This window comes from Urocitellus parryii, chromosome 3 (genome assembly GCF_045843805.1).
Source record: "Urocitellus parryii isolate mUroPar1 chromosome 3, mUroPar1.hap1, whole genome shotgun sequence".
Classification (NCBI taxonomy): Eukaryota; Metazoa; Chordata; class Mammalia; order Rodentia; family Sciuridae; genus Urocitellus; species Urocitellus parryii.
Genome location: NC_135533.1, coordinates 21263464 through 21284266, shown reverse-complemented (window position 1 = coordinate 21284266; position 20803 = coordinate 21263464). Strand labels below are relative to the sequence as shown.

The window sequence follows — 20803 nt, the reverse complement described above, 5'->3', positions numbered from 1 at the left end:
TGCCAGGAACCGTGCCAGCTACAGAGGATACCGTGAACCACACATCCCGCGTCCTCAAGAAACTGTGGGCGGTGGGTGTGGAGGGAGGACAGACCCGCCACCAGGTGCATGCTGGGCAGTATGGGTGCCAGGACTGCACAATGTGAAGGGGTCAGTGTGGGACCCAGGGGGCACACGGCGAGGGCCGTGTCCACAAAGCCTCTGCAGAGGTGACGCATGGCGGTCTGGGTTTCAGAAACACGCATCGGTGTTCCCTAGCTGGGCAAGGCCTGGTGGAGAGGCGGGACAGGCTGCAGGTGCAGTCAGCACAAACAGACACAAGGAGGAGAAAATTGCACGGTGTGGTCCAGTACTTAAGTCACTGTGTGTGGCTAGAGAGGACCTGGCGATGGGGAGATGCTTTCCCCTGCCCTGGCTCAGGCTCTGGTCCCTGGCTTCCAGCCAGCTCGCTGAGATGGGATGAGGAAGCCGAGATGCACTCAGCATGGAGCTGCCTGTTTCTCTCCCTCTGCTCCCAACCCCTCACCTCCTGCCATTCTCCCCTGACGCTTTATTGTGGTTTTGGTGGCTGCTCTCACTGTTGGTGAGTCACAACGCTCTGTGTTTGGCTTGCCTCTTAGAAACCTAAACTCTCTGAATGACATCATTTCAGTGCAGCGAGGACAATCTCTCTATCCTCGCATCCGCTGGATGCAGCCAGTCTGTAGAGAGGACAAGTGTGTAGATGCAGTAGGACCTGACATCCCAGACTGCCAGGCCATTCACAGGTGTCTAGTAGGTCCCTGCGAAGGGTGCAGCCCAGGCACACTGAGGTCTGACAAGGTTTCGTGGCATTGCTTTGTCATTAGAAATCCAGAACAGGGAATAATGGGTTGGCAGCTCAGAGAGCCAGGGCACATGGGTGACGGAGGGGTGGTTGTGGCCGCCCAGCCTAACCGCTGGGTTGAGAGCCCTGAATGAGGGACTCAGGGCTTCCCAGCTCACAGTCTCCCTTCCACAGCTCTTCTTCAGTTTTCCAGAAGGCCTGCCCAGGACAGGGACTCTGGGCTGCTCTGGTTCCCCTCTCACGGGTCTCCCTGAAGCAGGTTGTGATGACAGGCCCATCAAACAGGGGATGCCAAGGTGCCACGAGGCTCCCACCTAATGAAATATTAGCATATTATTAACATCAGAGGTGCCACTAATCTCTGGCTGATTGCAGCCACTCAGGCTAAACGAGCAGGAGGTTTATTTAATAGAGAGAAGGTGGGGAATGGCGGAGGGAGTGGGTGGGAGAGGCTGACTTACACCTTGGGCCAGGAGTAAAGAAACAATTTCTTTGTCGGGTCTGTCTGAGGATCTCATGAATCTCAACTAACTACTTCTTGCCCAGGATTGTGGGGAATGTCCTTTGAGGGGAGACCTTGAACCTGGTGCTGCCATCTACTCCCTGGGATTTCCTCTGCCTGGACCTGGAGTTCTGTGCTACAGCATCTGGGTACTTGGACCAGCTCTCCCCAGCCCGGGCCATGTGCAAGAGAAGATCTGGGTAGTGCACTTACTATATCCAGAGGGTTACAGACATCAGAGTGGGAAGACTCACCGATAGAGAGAGGAGGCTGGGGAGGCTGGGGACCTTCAGACTCTCCCCGAGGCATGCCAAGAAGACTGGGGGGAAGGAAATACCACCTACTTGGAGGCAGGCCTGGGAGAGGTAGGACTTACAGAGGAGAGCGTGGAAACCCCAGCATTGCTGGTTGGAAAGATTGGAAAATTCCACCACGATGGTTCTCCCATCCATGTTAGTATAGACCTCACTCTTCAGCTCCGTGGGCCAATCCTCCCTCGGGTCTGGGGTTATAATCTCCCTGAAGGAGCTCCCTTCTCCAGGGGAGGAATCAGGAAGCCAGAGCGTGCCACAGGGAATGAGGTCCCACACCCCAGCCTGACTCCCACTTTCTCGTGTTCTCCTTTGGCCCAGGCTGCTCATGCACCGCCAGTCCTAGCCAAGGTAGGTGCCCGGGAACTAGCCCACGCTGCCTTGGAAGAATGATGTGGGGAAGAACGACCTGGAACATGGACCATGCAAAGCTACAGGGAGGGATTCTGGAATGGAAGGGACTGGATATCAGCCAGCCCTGCCTGAGGTAGAACTCCCAAACAGAGGCCACCCTGGCCCTGAGTCTCATCAATATTTACTGAGTCCCACTCTGGGCAAAGCTCTGCAGCACGTGCTGAATGCTGATGCCTGACCTTGCAATTTCAGCCTGAAGCATAGACCACAACCAATGAAGAGAAAGATGCTGTATGGTGAAAGGAGAGAGGGCCATCGTGGAGACGCCTAGAGTGCCATTCGTACTTAGAGAATCCTGTGATCTCCAGGGAAAACGAGGTGGTTGTGGTTCCAACCAGAGCTTAGAAAAGGAGTTCATGGAGAGAGAGGAGAGTAGCACATAGAATAGAGTGGAAATGCCCTTGTCCAGCCAGAGACTCCCGGGTTGCTGCAAAACCCCACTTACAAGTCACCATAAGGCGCTGCCCCCACCTCCCAGGTGAGCACAGATATTGTCTCTCGCAGTTTGTGTCTGTCTACACAACTGAGCCTAACTCAGAACCCTCAGTGTCTAGCCTACTGTCAAGACCCCTGGGAGGTCCCTGACAGTAAGGGTGGCCTGGCTGTGACATGAGTGTTTGCTCACTGAGATAGTTCAATAAATATGTACTGACTGATTGGAAAGAAGGATGTACAGACAGGTTTGACCAGAAGGAAGTACAGACAGGTTTGACCAGAAGGAAGTGAGCACAAAAGTCCAGCAGAATATGGGGTGGGAGGGGTGGTGCAGGGACCAGAGAATGAGCCTACAAGGGGCCCTGGGGCTGAAGCTGGAGGACGGCCAGCTCATCTCTGAAGGCTGGGGTCCTTCAGGGGCCCCCACCTCCCTTGGCTCACCAGTTGCTCTTCCAGGTGTGGCGCACGTGCGGGTCGTGAATGCCGTGCCTGTCGGCCTGCTCATCCAGGAAGTCGAACATGTACTTGATGGCCAGGGGCAGGGCCGAGCCGCGGTGGGCTGTGCTGAAGATGGTCTCGAAGAGGTCATCCACAAACTTCTGCAGAGTGCCCTGGGGAGGGGGACACGAGATCCAGCTGCACCCACGAAGCTCTGAGGAGCAGTCTGGGAATCTGCCCTGCAGAGCGTGCGGGGAGGACAGTGCACCGCTTCCCTGCTTGGGTGAAACTGCGAGAGTCCACACACTGCATTTCCCCCCGGTCGCCTGTCTTTGACAATTGTCAATGTCCCCTGCACACTGAAAGCAGACAGGACATGGATGGCTGGACCCGAGCGAGCCTTCCTTTGCCAACCACGTGTTTGGTTTCCCACCCTCTGGCAGGGCCACTTTAGCACTTTCAGCAAATGCTAATGAACATGCACTTGGGCCAGCAGACAGACACAATCTGCTGGTTCTGTTTGGGCCTAATGCAGCCCAGCTAATGGACAGTCACTCCTGGGGCCCTGCAGAGAGCTGAGCAGAGCCCAGGAGAGAGACAGGGAAACTAGAGGCCTGAACCATCCCAGAACCAGGATCAGAGACAGGGGCTGGGAAGTGGCTCAAGGAGCCCCGACTTCCATCCCTAGTGACTGTCCATGAGATCCCCCCGAGAAGAAGCCATTCTTCCATAAGACATGGAGGAAGAAGGTGAACAGGTGCAGTCAGCAGCTCTGTATGTGAGAAAAGGCACAGAAAGGGGGTGGGAACAGAGCTTCAGGCTGCAAGTCAACACTGACACCTTGGTGGGATTGGCCTGGAGCACTGGGCTGGGCAGGATCCTGAGGCTCTGTCCTGGGAAAGAATCTTGGGCTGGTGGGCAGTGCCTACCACGGGTGGGTAAGAGGGTGGGCACGAGCCCAGTTGCTGGGTTTTGCCAGCCCTGGATTTCTGGGGTGGTAAGTCCTTTTCCATGCCTCACTGTCCTCCAGTCCAGTACCTTAGTGGCCAGCAGGCGTGTCAGGTAGATCTCAGAGACCATCTTGCTCCCCCGGTCACCCTCCTTCTGGTCCCCATGCTCATGGTTCTTCACCAGGTGCCACATCTTGACTCCGCTCTCCAGGTCGGGGGTGATCATGGGCGTCCTGGAGCGGAGGCTGTCGGGACTTCCCGTGTACCGGATCATGTTTTCTGCCAACGTGAGGACCACGACCCAACATGTGGGAGGCCACACAGCCCCTAGGTCCAGGGACTCCAGAGCACCCCTCGCCCCAGCCAACTCCAAGTACTGTCTGGTCCCTCCTGCAACTAGCGGGCGCTGAACTGACTTCTGGCCCCAGTTTTGAACATTCCCTGAAATGGGGACGCTTTCTCCGTGATCTCTGGGGCTCAATCCACCACTCAGATCATCCTGGGCCCTTCCTCCCATGCTGTCCATGGAGTCAGCCCCCAACTATTCAATTTGCAAAAACAGAAGCTCCCACTTCTTTTGCACGTTTCCTCGTATGCGTTCTCGGGATGTGCTCTCTGCGGCCAATTATGCTCACGAGCAGGTCGCCTGTCTCCTTAATAAGAGCTGGCCACCCGGGGGACCACCCTGGCACCTGCTTGCCTCTGTCCTCCCCTCCGGCTCCCCCAGCTCTGCCCACTGATTGGCTGAGACCCTTGTCGGTATTTGTGAGATGTGATGCACTGATGGGCCTACTGGGTGCAGGGACCGTTCCCTGTGTTCATCTGCGAGCCTCTGGAGGTGAATGTTTTTTCCATCTCTGTTTAACTGATGAGGACACCGAGACCCACAGTGGTCAGGCGGCCCGTCCAGTCCAAGCACAGAGGTAGTGGCAGAACGGCACCATCTTTGGGGCTTAGATCTCACATCCAGCACCCTTTCTCCTCCACCACAGAGCCTCAGTTGGGGGGCCGCCCCTTCCCTGCACTGCATAATGACGGTGTGACCTTTACCAGTCATTTAGCATCTTTGCATCTGAGTTATAATTTACTAATCTGCATAATAGGGGGAAATAATAATTATTTAATTCACTGGATTGTTATGAACGTGCTGCGAGATAATGAGCACCACAAAGGTGTCTTATGGGCTACAAGACTCTCGTGGAGGGGGGATGTCCCCCCTTGGCTCCCGGAGGAAGGTCCTGCTGATGCATCAGTTACTGGCTGGAATCAGGCGCCTCTGCCCAACACCTCTCTTCCCTGTGGCCAGCCTGCCCAACTCACCCCCGACTCCTGCCCCCGGGAGCCAGCTGCCCTCCAGCTATGCTGCTGCCATAGCAAAGCTGCTCAGGAACCCTCGCCTCCCGTGGACGCTGAGATCTCACCGTATTTACTCGCCGAGGTCCTGGAGACGGTGGAGTTGTTCACTGCGTTATAGGCCGTCACCTGCTTGGACACTAAAGCTACCACGGAACCATCCGGCACCTACAGGGAAAAGGCGTCTAAGGGCCTGGGCCCAGAAACTCTGCCACCAAGGAACCTGGGGCACATGAGAATTAGCTCCATGCTGAGGGGCCATCAGCACCTGGCTGAAGAGCCTCTGAAGGTTGACCCCTTTCCTTCGCCTTCAAGGGCAGGGGAACATCTAAGGCAGGCCTTGTCTTGGGGACTTGGTCCACACCTGCGGGAAGCATGCAGGTCAGCATCCTGGCTCTAAGGAGGCTGGAGTTCCTGGCTGGGTGGCATTAGTTTCTCCTGAGTCCCCAAAGGAACATGGACCAGTGGTGAAGAAGTGGGTTGAGGGCTTGGTTCCTAGTCTTAGGATGACCCTGTAATCTAAGGCCTGAGACATCCAAGGAAGCGCTATCTATTTGTCCACTTCCTGTTGTCCACGTCCACCTCACCTGGTAATGGGCCAGGGTGTTGAGTCTCTTCCAGTCGTTCTCGATCTTGGTGGTGATGTCTTCATCCTGCAGGATCATTCTCGCCCCGCTCCCTTGTCGCCATTCTGCAGGGGGAGAGGTGGCATCTCAGAGAAGCCTTCTGGCCCCTCCTGGGGGATCCCGAGGACTGCTCTGTGGGCACCCGCACAGGGCCATCTCCAGGATGCACTCACAGGTAGACCAGGGCCAACGTGCTCCTGTGAGGACCAGTGCAGAGGTCCTCAGCGCAGAGTGGCCAAGTTCCAGTCAAGGTGCTAATCCCAACCACCATGTGCCCCAAACAGGGATAACAGCCCCGTCCTCCCCTGCCACCTGTTTGCTGTAAGGGGCCCCGTCTGCAAGGAGGAGATGCTCAATAGGCACCAGCTGAATGAACGAGCGCTCCACAACACACCAGAGCGGTGAGCAGGTGAGAGGCGCTGTCGTCGCGGAGTGCCCGCCATGTGTGTGCTTGATTGTCAACTCCCAGAGCCGGTGAGACCAATGCTGCAGATGTCGTCACTGTACACCTGTTCCAAGTGTGTCCTGTACTCTAAAGCTGGCAGGTGGGTGGGTCCCCGTTGGAAGGGGGACTAGGCAAAAGCATGCAGACCCATTCTCATGCCCAGAAGGACCCCTAGCCCCACAAAGCTGATGCGGATAATAGAACCTTGTAACCTACCCAGTGATTTCCATGTTGTAGGTACACACCCCCTTCTCCCCGGGGGCCCTAGAGCCAGTAACACAAGTGCTCCCTGATGGGTCACACATGGGAGAATAGGGGGCTGCTTCCCATCAACCAGGTCCCAGCACCCTGCTTAGCACAAATCCTGTGCAGATGGGGAAGGGCACGTTCCGGTCTTGAAATGAACGCACATGGAAATTCACGTGCACGCCAGCTCTCACGCTTGGTACACGCGCACACACACCACTCTCACAAGCACGCACCCAACTGCAAAAGCAGTCTCTTAAATTCAAACGCAACATGTTCCAGGGAGAAGCCAGAGATCTGGTTTCCAGGCAGCCCAGGCCCGGCTCACTGGCTGGCAGCTGACGCGTCTGAGACGTGCAGAAAACACCAGGCTCGGGCAGAGGGCAGGTGGCTGCCGCCCGGAGTCGCCCGGCCGTCTCTGCCTGACCTGCCAAGGATTTCTTCCCCCAAGAACCATGGAGACTTGTTTTCATATTCCCTACCCCATTTCCCTCTGGCGGGTCCCCCATTGGCCACATTTGTGATACAGAAGGCACTGATCCCGTCTCCACTCTGCATGCTGTGGCCTGGCCGGTGCTGCCACCCACACTGGACAACTGAATTGTGGGGCTGTGACCCGGGGCAGACCAGGCTGAGCTGAGGGATAGGGCAGGGGGCTCTCCAGCTCCAAGGAGAAGTGGCTGCATGGGGGCACAGAGACAGCTCTGGGGCATGGCGCAAAGGTGGCCAGCATTCTGCACTTCCTTTGCCCCCCAGATGAGTCTGAAGGAGGTCTCCTCCACAGACGGGGCCATGGTACCTGCTAGGTCTAGATGGAGAAGATCCCCGCCTAGGGCCAGGCCTCTAGTTTAGCAGCCATCCTGGCACCCCTTGATGATGGAGTGGGGGACTCCATCATCACATGGCCTGAGGATTTGAGCAATAACAGTTGAGCAATAACAGTGGGACTACTCTGTGGCAGAGTTGTGCAGTGCACAGCCTGTAGAGCCATACTCAGTCACTCTGGCCCTAAGTCATGCCCAGTAATTATGTAAGTAAATGAGAGTCAGTTGACTTCCATGTCCCCATTCAAATAAGTAGGGCAGGGGATGGCCCTGTCTCCCCAGGACAGCTGCAGGAGCACAGATTGTCCTGGGATTATAAAAACAAGGCTTCTAGATGACCTCATTAGCCTGTCTTGGCCGATGTACGGGACATAGGAAGCACTGAGGAAGTGTCTATTCAGTGACTAAGTGAATGGACGAAAGATTGGAGGGGACCAAGGATGGGCAGTGCTGGCCTATTTTCCAAGCAGTAGAAAGAGGCTGTGGCATGTGTGTTTATGTCCCCCGGCGGTGGACAGGGGGCCACAGGCAGGTGAGCTGAGAGCTGCTGTTCACCAGGGTGGAAGGGATCTGAACTGAGAAACGAGACCAGGCACTTCCACTGGAGCAGCAAGAGCTCTTGGATCACTGTCACTCACTCCTCTAATTTTACGACTGGGAAAAGATCTGGAAGACAGACCTAGAGGTCATCGTGCCCGGCCACTGCTGAGCCCTCAGCCAGCTGGGCCTGCTCCATGGGCACTGGACTAGGCCATCAGGATGCCCAGGTCCCTGGAGGAGTTCCTGGGCTCTGGGTCTTCTTGGTGGGGAAGATGGATGTGGGTGCAGCTTGGGCACTGGCTTAGGTCACCTGCCCCCTAGGTTGACCAGGGTGGACACCAGGAAAGTTACTTCACTCTGGGACTCAGGAGTCCCCAAAGGCCACTGGCAGGTTTCCCTGGGCCACGTTTCCCTCCCCTCAGTGCCTGGGCGTGCTGTCGAGGTGGCACGTGCTCCTCCGCAGGCTGAGCCTACAACCAGGGAGGCCGTGCAGCGGGCAGCTGGACACACTACAGAGGCCAGCCCTTGGTCACGGGTTCAAGGGCTACAGGAAGGGGCCTTCTGGCTGCCCAGTCCTGCTGTCACCCCAGCCCAGCTCCCAGCCTGGGGCAGGGCATCTGCAAAGTGGTGATTTTTTGTCTTTTCATGTCAAACCGTTGGGATTGTTTCCTCAAATACCAATATAAGGATCGTGAGCCGGAATCAAGGGGACCGCTTGGCCATCCTCTTAGATCTCTTAAGCCGGTTATTTTTGTGACCCTGTACACAGAAAAATTGCCATGTGCTTTTGTTCTGAAATATCAGAAAGGTTAAAAAAAAAAAAAAAGGTTCTATGCCGTCCCAGGAGCAGCCCAGTCTCCCAATCTGCATGCCTGAGCCCATGAAATCTCATTTCCACCACAGGAGGGAGGGACCCCAAGGGCAGTGGGGACGATGAGGGGGAGCCGGCCTGCCACCCTGAGACATGAAGGACAGCACCCTGGTCCTCTCTGCTTAAGTCAGCCTCAGGAGGCCCCCGAGCAAGGGCCACTCTGTGCTCTCTGGGTCACGGATTCCGTGTAGGCTTAGTTTTATTTAATAAGAGTAACAGGAATCCGTGGAACTCGGGCCTCCTGAGCCTCAGGCCTGCATTCCTGTCACCAGAGAGACCCCGACTTGCTGATAGAGTACTAAAAACACTTCCTTTCATGCCCACACCTTGCTCTGTGTGGGGCGGCCACCTAAGAAGGGCTGAGGGGCACTGTGACAACCCGGTCAATGGCCAGCGTGCTCGGTGAGTGCGGAGCCTTCCAGACAGAGAGTGTTGGCTGCACTTGGGGCCTAGAGAGAGATCCCAACATGCCTCCAAGGTTCCTGATGCGGGGAGATGCCCAGATCAGCCACGACTGGGTGACTCCTGGGTGACTCCTGACCAACACCTCCTCCAGACAGGACATCTACTGTCCCATCCAAGGCCTCTCCTGGGCCACCACGTGGAAACCTGGACCCGGAAGGCCTCAGAGCCCCCTCCTCACTCATTCACAATGGGGGCCCTCCGTGGACCAGGCCCGGCACTGCAGGACACGGGACGGAGCTGAACAAGGACCTGGGATGCACAAAGCCCTTGCCCTTGAAGAGCTCCCTCCGAAGTCCCCGTGCACGGGGCGTGGAGGAGGGAGACGGCGGGGAGCGTGCAGGCAGCTGGGCAGGAGGGGGATGCTGGGCCGATCTGTGAAGGACAGATGAGCAGGCACTTGGCCGACGTCCAGGGAGCAGGTGGATGGGTCCAAAGGCAGCACTTGAGTACTGTGTCCTCGTGGGAGAAGGAAGACCCGGGAGGCCCCAGAGGTCAGGAAGCAAATCCAGAAAGGTCCAGCGTGCCAGGCCAGGGCACCTGGACTTGAGCTAGGTGGGTTGGGGGAGGTGATGGGAAGAGGAGGCCTCAGTGGGGCAGGACACAAGGAGACCCACTGGGGGTGGCTGCCTCTGTCCACCGTGGAAATATGAAGGCCTGGCTGAAGTAGGGGGGGTGAGGTTCAGACTCGGGGTGCTCAGGCAATGGACCAGAAGTGCCCAGCGATGCTCCAGGGGACGTGGGAGCCCCAGGGCTTGCCCCTGAGTACGTGGGGTGTGTGGTGGGCAGTGAGAATCTGGGCGTAGGGAAGGGGAGGGATCTCCAGCAGCCAACCTGGAGGGAGTCACTGACTCTGAGGGCATCACTACTGGCCTGGACCCGGGAGGGGTCTCTACCCACCAGCCCTGATACCCAGAGGCAGACGCTCCCCAGGACACTTGACACCTCCTTAGCTGTGGCCATCATGGGGGAGGTGTGCAGGGGGACACAGGGGGACCCGCACACACGCCGTCACAGGCACACCTCCTCTGGACCCACGCAATCCTGCCTGTTGCCATCCCTCTGAGACCCATCCGGGAGGCCCTGGGGCTGAGGCAGGCAGGCAAGGGCCGGAGGAGACCCACCAGGCTAGTCCGAGCCCAGGAAATCAACGTGGCCACGGGGACCAGCTTCACAGCCTGCCCGTTCTCCCAGGGGCTCACTGCACCCCCAACACATGCACCCCAAGTCGCAGGCTGTGGAGATGACTACTGCTCCACATGAAAGAGCTGGGAGAGGCCATAGAGGGTCAGAGTGACCCCTGGGAAGGTCAGAAAATTGAGCTGGAAGTGGGAGAGAGGAAGGTCTGCAAAAGTATTAAAAAAAAATTAAATTTATTGTGATGAGCTGTTCTCCAGTAGAAAATGGTTGAACATGAAAGTTGGCACTTAAAAGAAAAAAAATTCCTAAATGGAAGTACACCATCTGCATTTAAGGCACTGAGTCTTTGTAAACTGGGAAGCGCCTGCCCCGGCTGGTTGGGATTTGGGGGGTCAGGCAGGGCTGACATGAGATGAGCCAGAGTCCCTGGATCTTCTGGAATCTGGAACACTAGGCTCTGGTGTCCCTCCTGGAAGTGCATCAGGTCAAAGAAGAGTTAAAGAGGCAGGTGGCCACGGGGAGGAGGGAAGGTGACCCTGGTATTCATATGCATGGCACCAAGAGAAAATTGCTAGCTGTGACCTCTCTCTCGCAGTGTCTCCTGCAGCCACTGTGCCCTGCTCCAGGCACCAAGTACAAAGGACAGACACACTCTCCATCCAATTTGTTACACTTCCACCTTCCAGGGAGAGAGGGAGGTGAAATTAAAAAAAGAAGAAGAAAAAAATCCCATTATCTTTATCTGTCCTTCCCATCAGGTGCAGCGGAAAATGCAAACGGGGGACAGCTGCTGTGAACTCTTTATATTTCACTCAGAAGATAGTGTATCTTTTTATTGCATACAGGAATTACTTATTTGAAAAAAAATATATCCTTTCAGGGCGACCTGAGCTGCAAGACAGAGGGGGTGGTGATGCTCCAGGGGCTATTGATAGAGTATTTGCATTAAACTAGAGGAATCTCTGGAGGTCATGGGCAGTAGCATAGGAGAAGAAAGGCCTGAGGAGGAGATGGGCTGGGTGGGGATAGAGTTCTCTCTTTTGCCCTGCTGTGTGACCTGGGCCTGGACACTCTGCCTCTCTGAGCTGCAGATTCCCCATCCAGGCAGGAAGGGTAGAGTGGCATCAATTATTTCCTCTGGGGAGTGAAAGGAGGAGACAAAGAGTCTCTTAACTTGACAGAAAAATGTCCTGCCTGTACTACGGTGCTCAGAAGTGACAACCTTGACCTCGTCTCCTGGGTACCTCCATGCTGGGCACAGAGGCTGACCCAGGTAAGCCCCTGGTATGTTCGTGGGAGAGTTGAGTAGTGCAAGAAGGTACCAGCCCTGCCCTGGGTGGAAAGGGACATAGCCTGGTGAGGACAGCTTCTATAGTCACCTGGATACTGAGCTTTGAGACTCCAGCACTGTCTCAATCTCTGCCCTCTCACTATCTTTCCTTCCACAAATTCCAACAGACGCTGGCCCCATCTGGGTTCTGTGGACTTTATTTGTCCATACGTGGTTGGCTAGAGTGCCCAGATATTGGGTTATACATTATTCTGGATATTTCTGTGAAGGTGTGTGTATAGGAGATTCCCATTTAAAACAGGTCAACCTCATACTGTGGGTGGGCCTCGTCCAATCAGTCCAAGGTCTACACAGAACAGAAGCCTGGCCATCCCTGAGCACCAGGGACCTCTGCCAGCAGGAGGCCTTCAGCTCTTCTTTGGCTCTCCCGCCTGCCGGCTCACCTTGGAGGCTGGCCGCCTCCATCACGTATGGCCAATTCCTTAAATTAAGTCTCTCTCTCTCGCTCTTACACATACTCCTCCATTTATGATGAGGGCTGTGTCCTTCGAAGCCACCGTAACATGAAAATATGGCAAGTCGGGGCACCTGCACCACTGGCCCTCAGGCTTAGCCCCTGGTAGAGTGCACACAACACTCACACTAGCGCACGGCCGGGCAGCGTCCCTGACACAAGCCTGCTCCACACCAGCGTGTTGAACGCGTCTGTCGTTTATTGAAGACTCTTGAAAGTGGAAAGCAGGACGGTCCAGCGGTTCCTCATGGAAGGACCCAGCTGCTCTGCCCATGGGGACAGGGTGGAAGTGTGTGGAAAGGGCATCTGGGCCAGGGGAGCCCCGTTTTCCTTGTATGTAAACTAAGTCTGGCAGGAAGAAGGCCAGAGTCGGGGGACAGCTCCAAACTCTGCTTCCACAGGAACAAAGGGACACTTGGAAGGAGGCCCTTGGTGAACCGAAGCTCCGCTCCGGAGCCCTCTGCTCCTTGGCTTCTCCCTCATTAGCCCTGCTCTGGGGCCTTGCTCAGGGGGTGGCCCGGTAGCATGTGCCATGGGACCGGGGCCCCTCTGTGACCCTGGGACCCGAAGCCCGAGGACACTGTGCCCTGGGAAGCAGGGGGAGGTGGCCTTTCTCTGGCCCGAGCAGTCTCTGACTTAAGAGCGCGGCCACCGTCAGGCAGGCCCTGTTGGCCCAGCAGCCCTCCTGGTGGATGGCTGGAAGGGGTGGCCCTGGCTGCGGCTGGACTGCAAGAGGTGCTCCTTCTTTCCATTGCAGATTGGCTTTGCGGGGTTTGCACCCCCAGATCTGGAGAGGGCGTGTCTTCAAAAGCTAATAGCAAACCAGGCGAGGTGGCGCACGTCTGTGACTCCCCCGGCTCAGGAGGCTGAGGCTGGAGGACCTCGAGTTCAAAGCCAGCCTCAGCAACAGCAAGGCACTAAGCAACTCAGTGAGACCCCATCTCTAAATAAATAAAATCCAAAATAGGGCTGGGGATGGGGCTCAGTGGTCCAGTGCCCCCGAGTTCAATCCCCGTTACAGCCCCCTCCCCCCAAAAAAAGCTAACCAGCAGCTTCTTGCCCTCCTCGGCACAGAGAAGGCCAGGTGGGAAACTGCTCCCGAGCACTGGTCCCCAGCGGGTCACCGCTTCTCCAGGACACCCGCAGACAGAGAAGGGCTGCTCCTGGTTGTGCTTCAGAGGATGCGCCCTCAGCGGGGGCTACAGAATGCTGGTCACCCATCCCCGGGCTTCAAGGGCTTAAGCCACCTCAGCCCCAGGAGTTCCCATTCCCTGCCCCTCCTTGTAAGGCGGAGAACTGTCCCCACCCACCGGATCCACCTGCTGTCCCCACCCACCCGATCCACCTGCTGCTCCCGATTCCCGAGCACCATGCACACCCGCCCACGTGTCCTCCTGCATTCCAGCAGGACCTCCGCAGACCACTACCTTCAGGAAGGGACTTCAGATAATGGCGTCTCCTCTCCACCCCTCTCTCAGGGAATCCTTCCACTCATTGTGCAGATAATGACACCGAGGAGCGGGGTGGCCTCTTTCCTGGGCCCCCGGACCTCCTAAGTCTGGGGGCTCCTGATGGCCACAGAACAGGTGCGCACGTCCACCCCACCCGGGGGACAGTTCCCTGGACACACACATGGGCACACTCACCCACTCCCATCCCCTTCCCCCATGTCCCCCAAACAATCAATCTTTCTTCCCTAGCACAGGGCCTAGGGCATCCAGCCGAGAGCCAGGAAGAGGGTTAGTGGAGAGGTGAGACCTGCAGGCGGTGAGCAGAACCTCCAGCTCCTAAGACTCTCTGTCATCAGGGTCTGAGTGCGGGTGGCGCCGCAGAGTGGAAATTCCCTCTGGATTTCAGCAAATAGCGCAGAGGCCCATCTGTCCTGGGTGGCTTAGCTGAAGCCAGCTTAGAGGCCAGATGGGTGGGTCAGGGGTCTCCCACCCCGTGCTGTCAGGAATCCTTGGCCTTCTCTCCTGTCCAGCACCAGGAAGAGCCACTGCCCTCACCAATGTTACCGTCATCCCCAGTGACAGCAACCAACACGCACAGAGGGGACTAAAGGCCAGACACTGCATGAAAAAGGCTTCTCCATGCATCATCCCCCGGATTTTTACCATAAAACAGATTATTATTATTATGTCCATTTTATAGGCAAGGAATTAAGGCACAGAGCGGTTAAGTAACATGGCCAAGGTCACACAGCGAGGACCAAGTGGCACCACCAGGACTCGAATCCAGGTGTCCCACAATGCTGGACTGTCTCTCTTCCACTGTGGCCTCTTCAGAGCCGGGGGCGCCCCAGGAGGCTCTCCCCTGGATGACATCCTGTGAGACACTCAAGCCAGCCAGAACTGATCTAAGTACAACTGGCCCTCGGCAGCAGGCCTGGGGCCATCTGTGGACACTTGGACACAATGTCACCCTGCTCCTCAGCAGCCTGTCCTAGCTCGGTCTTCTTATTCTTTCTCTCATTCTCTGTGCTGACCCACATCTCCGGAGCAGGAGGGATTTAGCAAAAATTACAGGCACAGGGCAGAGGGGGGCGAAGCCAGACCTCACCTCGGAGACCAGACTAGCAGCTTTTGCCTTTAAATCCCTTCACTGAATGCGACACCACTACTCCCAGCCTTTGGTCACTCAGAGGACCCCAGAGACCTAGCCTGCTAGGCCAGATCACCATCAGACCGTCAGCGAGCCACCATCCCGTCTCTGCCCATTGCTCACTGACCGGCTCTGGCTAACTCCAGCAGTCCATGAAGACCAGTCCTGTGGGCTCCTAGGGGGCCAGCCATGCCCCTGCTCATCCACTGATTGTCCCTCCGTCCCCTGCGCCCCAGGGTTGCTGCTCCTGCCCTGAGGAAGCAGGAAGTCCTAGGACTGGTCACAGGGACAGGCCCCTGGGTAGGGGGACAGCCGACTCACCAAGGTCCATGTCTGCAGCCTTGGGCCGGTGGGAACAGGGCACGTTCTTGAAGATGGCATCCAGAATCTTCTCCTTGACCTGAGTGATGGTGTCACAGTTGAGGATCTTCACTGGGACCTCAGGGCTGTGGGCATTGTCTGGACTGACACAGCTCAGGACCTGGGGGTGGCGGGGAGAGGGCACGTGGGTGAGGCCGAGGAAGAGCTCAGGGATCCCCTGGGGTCCTGTACAGCTTGTCCTCTCCGGCGCCAGCCCTGTGTCCCCACCAGGTGCCCTGCCCTCTCCGTTCAGACAAGCAGGACAACTCCCAGGCTCCAGGTCATGGCAGGAGTGCAGGTTCCATGCTTGACTGCCTGTTGGGACGAACTTCACGAAAACTCTATCACCAGGTGCCGTGGCCTCCCCTTCCTCTCAGCTACTGGGGAGGCTGAGGCCAGCCTCAGCAACTTAGTGAGGCCCTGTCTCCAAATGCTCCAGATGCACAGTCTTGGTGGCACACTTAGACCCTCGACCCCATCCTTCTGTGTCACCCTGTTTCTCATGGCTCCCTCCCAGACACGGCCACACTCAGTGCTAATGGGATCAGGGCTCCTGTCCCAAAAGCTTTGATAACTTTAATTTGGGGAGGTTTGGGGCTTTGGGGGAAGGTGGAGAATGTACAAGAGGCTTGATGTATTCTTTAGAAACAAAAAGGTGCCCTGGGGAAAATCGCAGGTCTAGGACCACCCGAGATTCCTTTCTGGCTCTGAACCTGAACCTGGTCGGAGACAAGGCCACCGTCTGGCTCATTCTCTTTGGGGAACAAGTCAGAAAAGTTAAAATGCTACTTCACCAATTTTTTTTTTTTTTAAAGAAGTTCTGGAGTTGTCCTTTGAGAAGTTCCAGGGTTTTCTTTCCCCACTTTTTTTGCAGTGGGCTCTTTCTGCATGGATGATGGAGCCGGGGGGCCTGGGGTTCCCAGGGGGGCAGGGGTGCTGCTAGGCTCTCTGGGCCCCGACTCTCCTCTGGCCCCAGAGCCTGCGCCCTCCGTGTGCTGTTCTCCTGCTGGGGACTTCTCCTCCCTCCCCCTCCCCAGAACCCTTTCCCAGGGGCCCCATGTGGCTCGCAGAGCCAGACCCTAGCCCCTCGCGCTCCACGTGTTGGCAATCAGCCCCCCGGCGCTGGACGGCTGCCTTTCATTAGCAACGGGGCTGTTATGAGCTCAAGGGGGGAACCCACTTATTCCACAGCGAAAAAGAATCCTCTGAATCTATAAACCACACTCATCCTCAATGCGCCCCAAACTGGAGACATGGCGGCAGGACCCCTGGACCACGTGTCCACATGTGCCTTCGCCTGGCTACTCCCTCCTCCGGGGCCTCCCAGCAGCCCTCCCTCCTGCTCAGCGGTCAGGCCTGACCCTTCCTGCTGCTCTGGCTGCCCCTGCTGTCCTGCCCTGAGGCCAGGAGTGTGGCGCCATGTCCCCCAGGCAGAGCAGGGCTTTTCCAGCCTTCTTCCCAGGAGAGACCATGGGGCAGGGGCCGCCACCTGCGGGTGAGCTCCTGGCATCTCTCCTGCCCCAGAGGTTCAGGGTGGCCTCAGGGGAACAGCTGCACAGCGTACTTCAGGGCCAGGACCAGCCTACCAGAGCGGAGGCCCTGACCCCTGGCCACAGGTCGCAGCACAGTCTTGGAAGTTCCCGGCCCCTGTGCTCCTCGGCTACTTACTGAACAAATGCCCTGGGGCCCTCTGGGCTGGGAGGTGCCCGTGAACTTTCTTGTGGATAGAATCTCGTGGGCAGGGCACAGATTCTGGTCCAGGAGGTCCATGGTGGGGCCTAGGATTCTGCATTCTAGCAAGTTCCCAGGAGGGCATCTAGCACCCCAGCAGGATTCCAGGTGACTGTAGAGTGCTCCTGCAGGCTCCCACGTGAGCATGGAACCCTCTAGTGAGCTCCCAGGGGGCCCCCAGCACTCTAGCAAGCTCCCAGATGGGCATCTAGCACTTCAGCTGACTCTCAGGGGGCACCTAGCACTACAGTGGGCTCCTGGGAGAGTACCTCGTTTCTAGCAGGCTCCCAGGGGACACCCAGCACCCTAGCAGGCTCCAAGACACTACTGATGCGGGTCCTGGGGCATTCCCAGTAGCAGGGCCCTGGGACATGCCAGGCCAAGTTCTAGAGCATCAATTTAATCAAACACTTGGGAGATGCACCGGACTTAAAGAAGTGCACTTTGGTCTCCCCCTGAGTCTCTCAGAGCCATCCGTTGACCCTCCTGCCCAGCGCAAGGGTCCTACTCAAGGTTCCCCTAAAGGCTCCTCCAGCCACTGCAGAACCCCACCAGGTCCCATCTTCGTATCTGAGCAGCTCACCTGGACTCTGTCCAGCTGCTGCCATGGCACCGGGCACCTTCCTCTCCCCTCCCCTCCACATGGGGGAACTCCCTCCCCCGGGCCTCGAGGGGCCCAGGCAATCTCCCCGCAGCCGGGTCTACTCCAGGAGAAACAATCACAGTTTCTTCCCCCTTTTCTCCCGCCTGTCTGTAGTGTTTCCACCTTAATGGACGCTCGGCCCTGACCCACTCCAATTTCCTCACATTCTCTCTGAGGCAGTCCTCTGACCTCGGAACAAAGCCTGCTGCAACCTGTGGGGGAGCATTATCACCATCTTTGTGCTGCATTCAATATTGGGAAGCAGGAGGGAAGGGGTGGGTGGGGAGGGGAGGGAGCAGGAGCGACTCAAAGGTAGTTTTTCCTACTAAGAAATCAGCTCAGGTCTTTGTGTGTGTGTGTGTGTGTGTGTGTGTGTGTGTGTGTGTGTGTGTGTGTAGCTGGAGATTGAACCCAGGGCCCTGCGCAGGCAAGGCGAGCACTCCACCAACTGAGCTGCATCCCCAGCCCTCAGGTCTCTGTTTTTCGGAAGGCCTCCCCACCACTTTTCCATTTTTGTTGGCGTCTCTAACTGTCCTTGGGAGCAGAGGCAGCCATGAGGGGCCTCCCTGGCAGGTGATGCCTTTGAATCTTCAGGGAGCCAATCCTGGTAAATCTGTCCAGAAATCTTCTGGGATACCCCAGGGCTCTCAGAAGATGGGGGTGGGGTGGGTGAATTGTGGTCACAGCCCTCCAGCCAGGAGGGACAGATGTGTCCAGAGGTGGGGACCATCTCCCCAGCTGGCCGCAGGCTGTGGGGTCATCCCAACCCTGGGCTCAGAGCATCTGTGTCTCCCAGCTCTGCTACACCCCCTCCCTTCCTCCTGCCACCATTGTCTGGTGTCCTGCTGATTCCATTTTAATTCCATCGATTCCCTGTGCCCTTCACTCCCTGGCTGTCTCTTTTGCTAACATTCTTGGGGGGCACCTGGATTTCACCCCAACACGTTTTGTGTACTCCTTCCTCCTTCCACTTCCTCTCCTCTTTCTTGGAGAAAAAGACCTGGTAGGATATCACAGTTCTCCCCAAAAAAGTCTGAGGGTCGCCCTGGGCACAGAAGGACAGTGGGCAGCCAGGAGGTGGAGGAATAGCCATGCGGGAAGGCTGGCCTGAGCCAGCGGGAGTGAACGCCTGCTTGCCATCCCCACCTGGGCACTGGGCTCCCTCAATTCCCTGGACAGTTCCAGTCAGTAGGGCTGCTGTTATTCCCATTCCGACAGATTCTACAATCCCCTTTTGCAGATGAAGAAACATAAACTCAGAGAAGTTAGGGACCTGCCTCAATGTACCCAGGCAGGGTTCAGGTCTGGGTTTGTCTGATTTCAAAGCCACAAACTTTATCCATCCATCTGTTGATGGGCACCTAGGTTGGTTCCATAGCTTACTATTGTAATTGAGCGTCTATAAACACTGAGGTGGCTGTGTCACGGTAGTATGCTGATTTTAAGTCCTTTGGACAAATACTGAGGAGTGGGAAAACTGTAAATGGTGGTTTCATTCCAAGTTTTCTGAGGAATCTTTATACTGCTTTCCAGAGTGGTTGCACCAATTTGCAGTCTTCACCAGAAATGTATGAGCGTATCTTTTTCCCCACATCCTCACCAACATTTATTATTGCTTGTATTCTGGATATTTGCCATTCTGACTGGAGTGAGATGCAATCTCAGTGTGGTTTTAATTTGCTAGAGATGTTGAACATTTATTCATATATTGGTTGACTGTTCACATTTGTTCTTCTATAAAGTGCCTGTTCAGTTCCTTTGCCCATTTATTAATTGGGTTATTTGTTTTTGGGGTGTTAAGATTTTTTAGTTTTATATATATATATATATATATATATATATATATATATATATATATATCCTGGAGATTAGTGCTCTATATGATCACATCAGGTACAACCACGAGAATGGGAAGTTATACTCCATGTATGCATGTCAAAATACACTCTACTGTCATTCATACCTAGAAAGAATTTTTAAAAAGAAAAGAAAAGGAAAGCTACAGTATTAAACACTGGGCCCTGCTAAGCTCTGCTGCCTCTTAGGGTAACTACTGCCCCAGGAGAGGAGGGTCTGACCTTGATTGACAGAGGGCATCTCCAAGTTCCCTGGACCAACGCCTCACACTAGGCCACCTGGCCTCCCATCCCACAGTGCATCGTACTTGAACTTTGGTGGGTGGTGGGAGCTGCAGAACCACCAGGGGCCCTTGCTAGTTTCCTCCCCTTCCTGCCCCGTGTGCCACGACCTTGCAGGAGTGGAGGGCGGCTCACCAGGGTCTTGTACTCGATCTGCTGCCGGATGAGCTTGTCCTCGCTCAGGGAATAGCGGGCCTCTCCTGTGATGGCATCTATGGGGCCCTTCTCCATCTGCTGCTTGATGGCGCAGAACAGGGAGAAGAGGGGCTCCCCAGCACACTCCTGGATGTGACAAGAAACACGCCGCTGAGCTTCAGGACTGCAGGGGTGCGGAGCCCACCCCATGCTCCTGTCCTGCCTTCTCCTGAACCCACCTGCTTCTTCATCAGTTTCCAATTTTCTCTTCTGTAACTCTTTACCCTTCAGACTTGTGGGCTCTTGGCTCTCTGGACGCAGGGTCTTCCCCATGTCACCCTCTCCTGCCACCCGTCTAGAGCCGGCTCTTCCTCCTGCCTGTCTCCCTCCCCCGTCCCTCCTCCATTCACTGTCTCTGAGGCTCCAAGAGCAGAGCTCGGTCCTCTGTGGTCTGAACTCTAGGAAAACAGGTTGGTCACTGGAAGTTAGCAGTTCTCCCGCCTCCCAGGCACGTCCTTGGCTTATCTGCTGTGACATGTGGCTGCTGTCCCTAACCAGGACCCTTATCAGCCTCCCTAAACCTGGGGCTGGGAGAGGGAAGAGGAATACGTGAGGAAGTAAGAGATGAACTATTTTCAGCTTAAGTGGGGACTTAGCTTGAAAGTCTGTGCAGGGCCCTCTCAGGGGCTCCTCCGCCCCTTAACTGGGAAAAAACCAGCCACGAGGGATTCTGTCCCAGAAACTAGGGCCAAATGGGATCCCTGTCTTTCAAGACGGTGATGAGGGGCAAGTCCATTTCTTGTGGGATGGAAGTGGTGAGGCCAGCCAGAATGGACTTGGGGGTGTGGCATGGAATGGGGCAGGCTGGGGAGCATGCAGGCTGGTCCCCAAGATGGGAATCATGGCAGGCCAGAAATAGGGCCTCGTCCTGTCCTACCTTGAGGAACTTGTAGAGGAGGAAAGTGAACCAATTGGTCAACATCTTTTCAGCCACCGACTCTGTCCTG

At 56.2% G+C, this 20803-nt stretch overlaps 1 protein-coding gene across 1 annotated transcript in view; it reads right to left on the bottom strand.

The window, feature by feature from the left end:
* Positions 1-20803, bottom strand: part of Plxna4 (plexin A4) — a 431475-nt gene that overhangs the window by 11632 nt on the left and 399040 nt on the right. Inside the window, exons 23-29 of the mRNA XM_026392811.2 lie at positions 20734-20800; positions 19797-19943; positions 15111-15270; positions 5817-5920; positions 5298-5397; positions 3965-4155; positions 2930-3099 (exon numbers count right to left, since the gene is read on the bottom strand). Coding sequence (XP_026248596.2) covers positions 2930-3099; positions 3965-4155; positions 5298-5397; positions 5817-5920; positions 15111-15270; positions 19797-19943; positions 20734-20800 — 939 coding nt within the window. The remainder of the gene's footprint in view (positions 1-2929; positions 3100-3964; positions 4156-5297; positions 5398-5816; positions 5921-15110; positions 15271-19796; positions 19944-20733; positions 20801-20803) is intronic.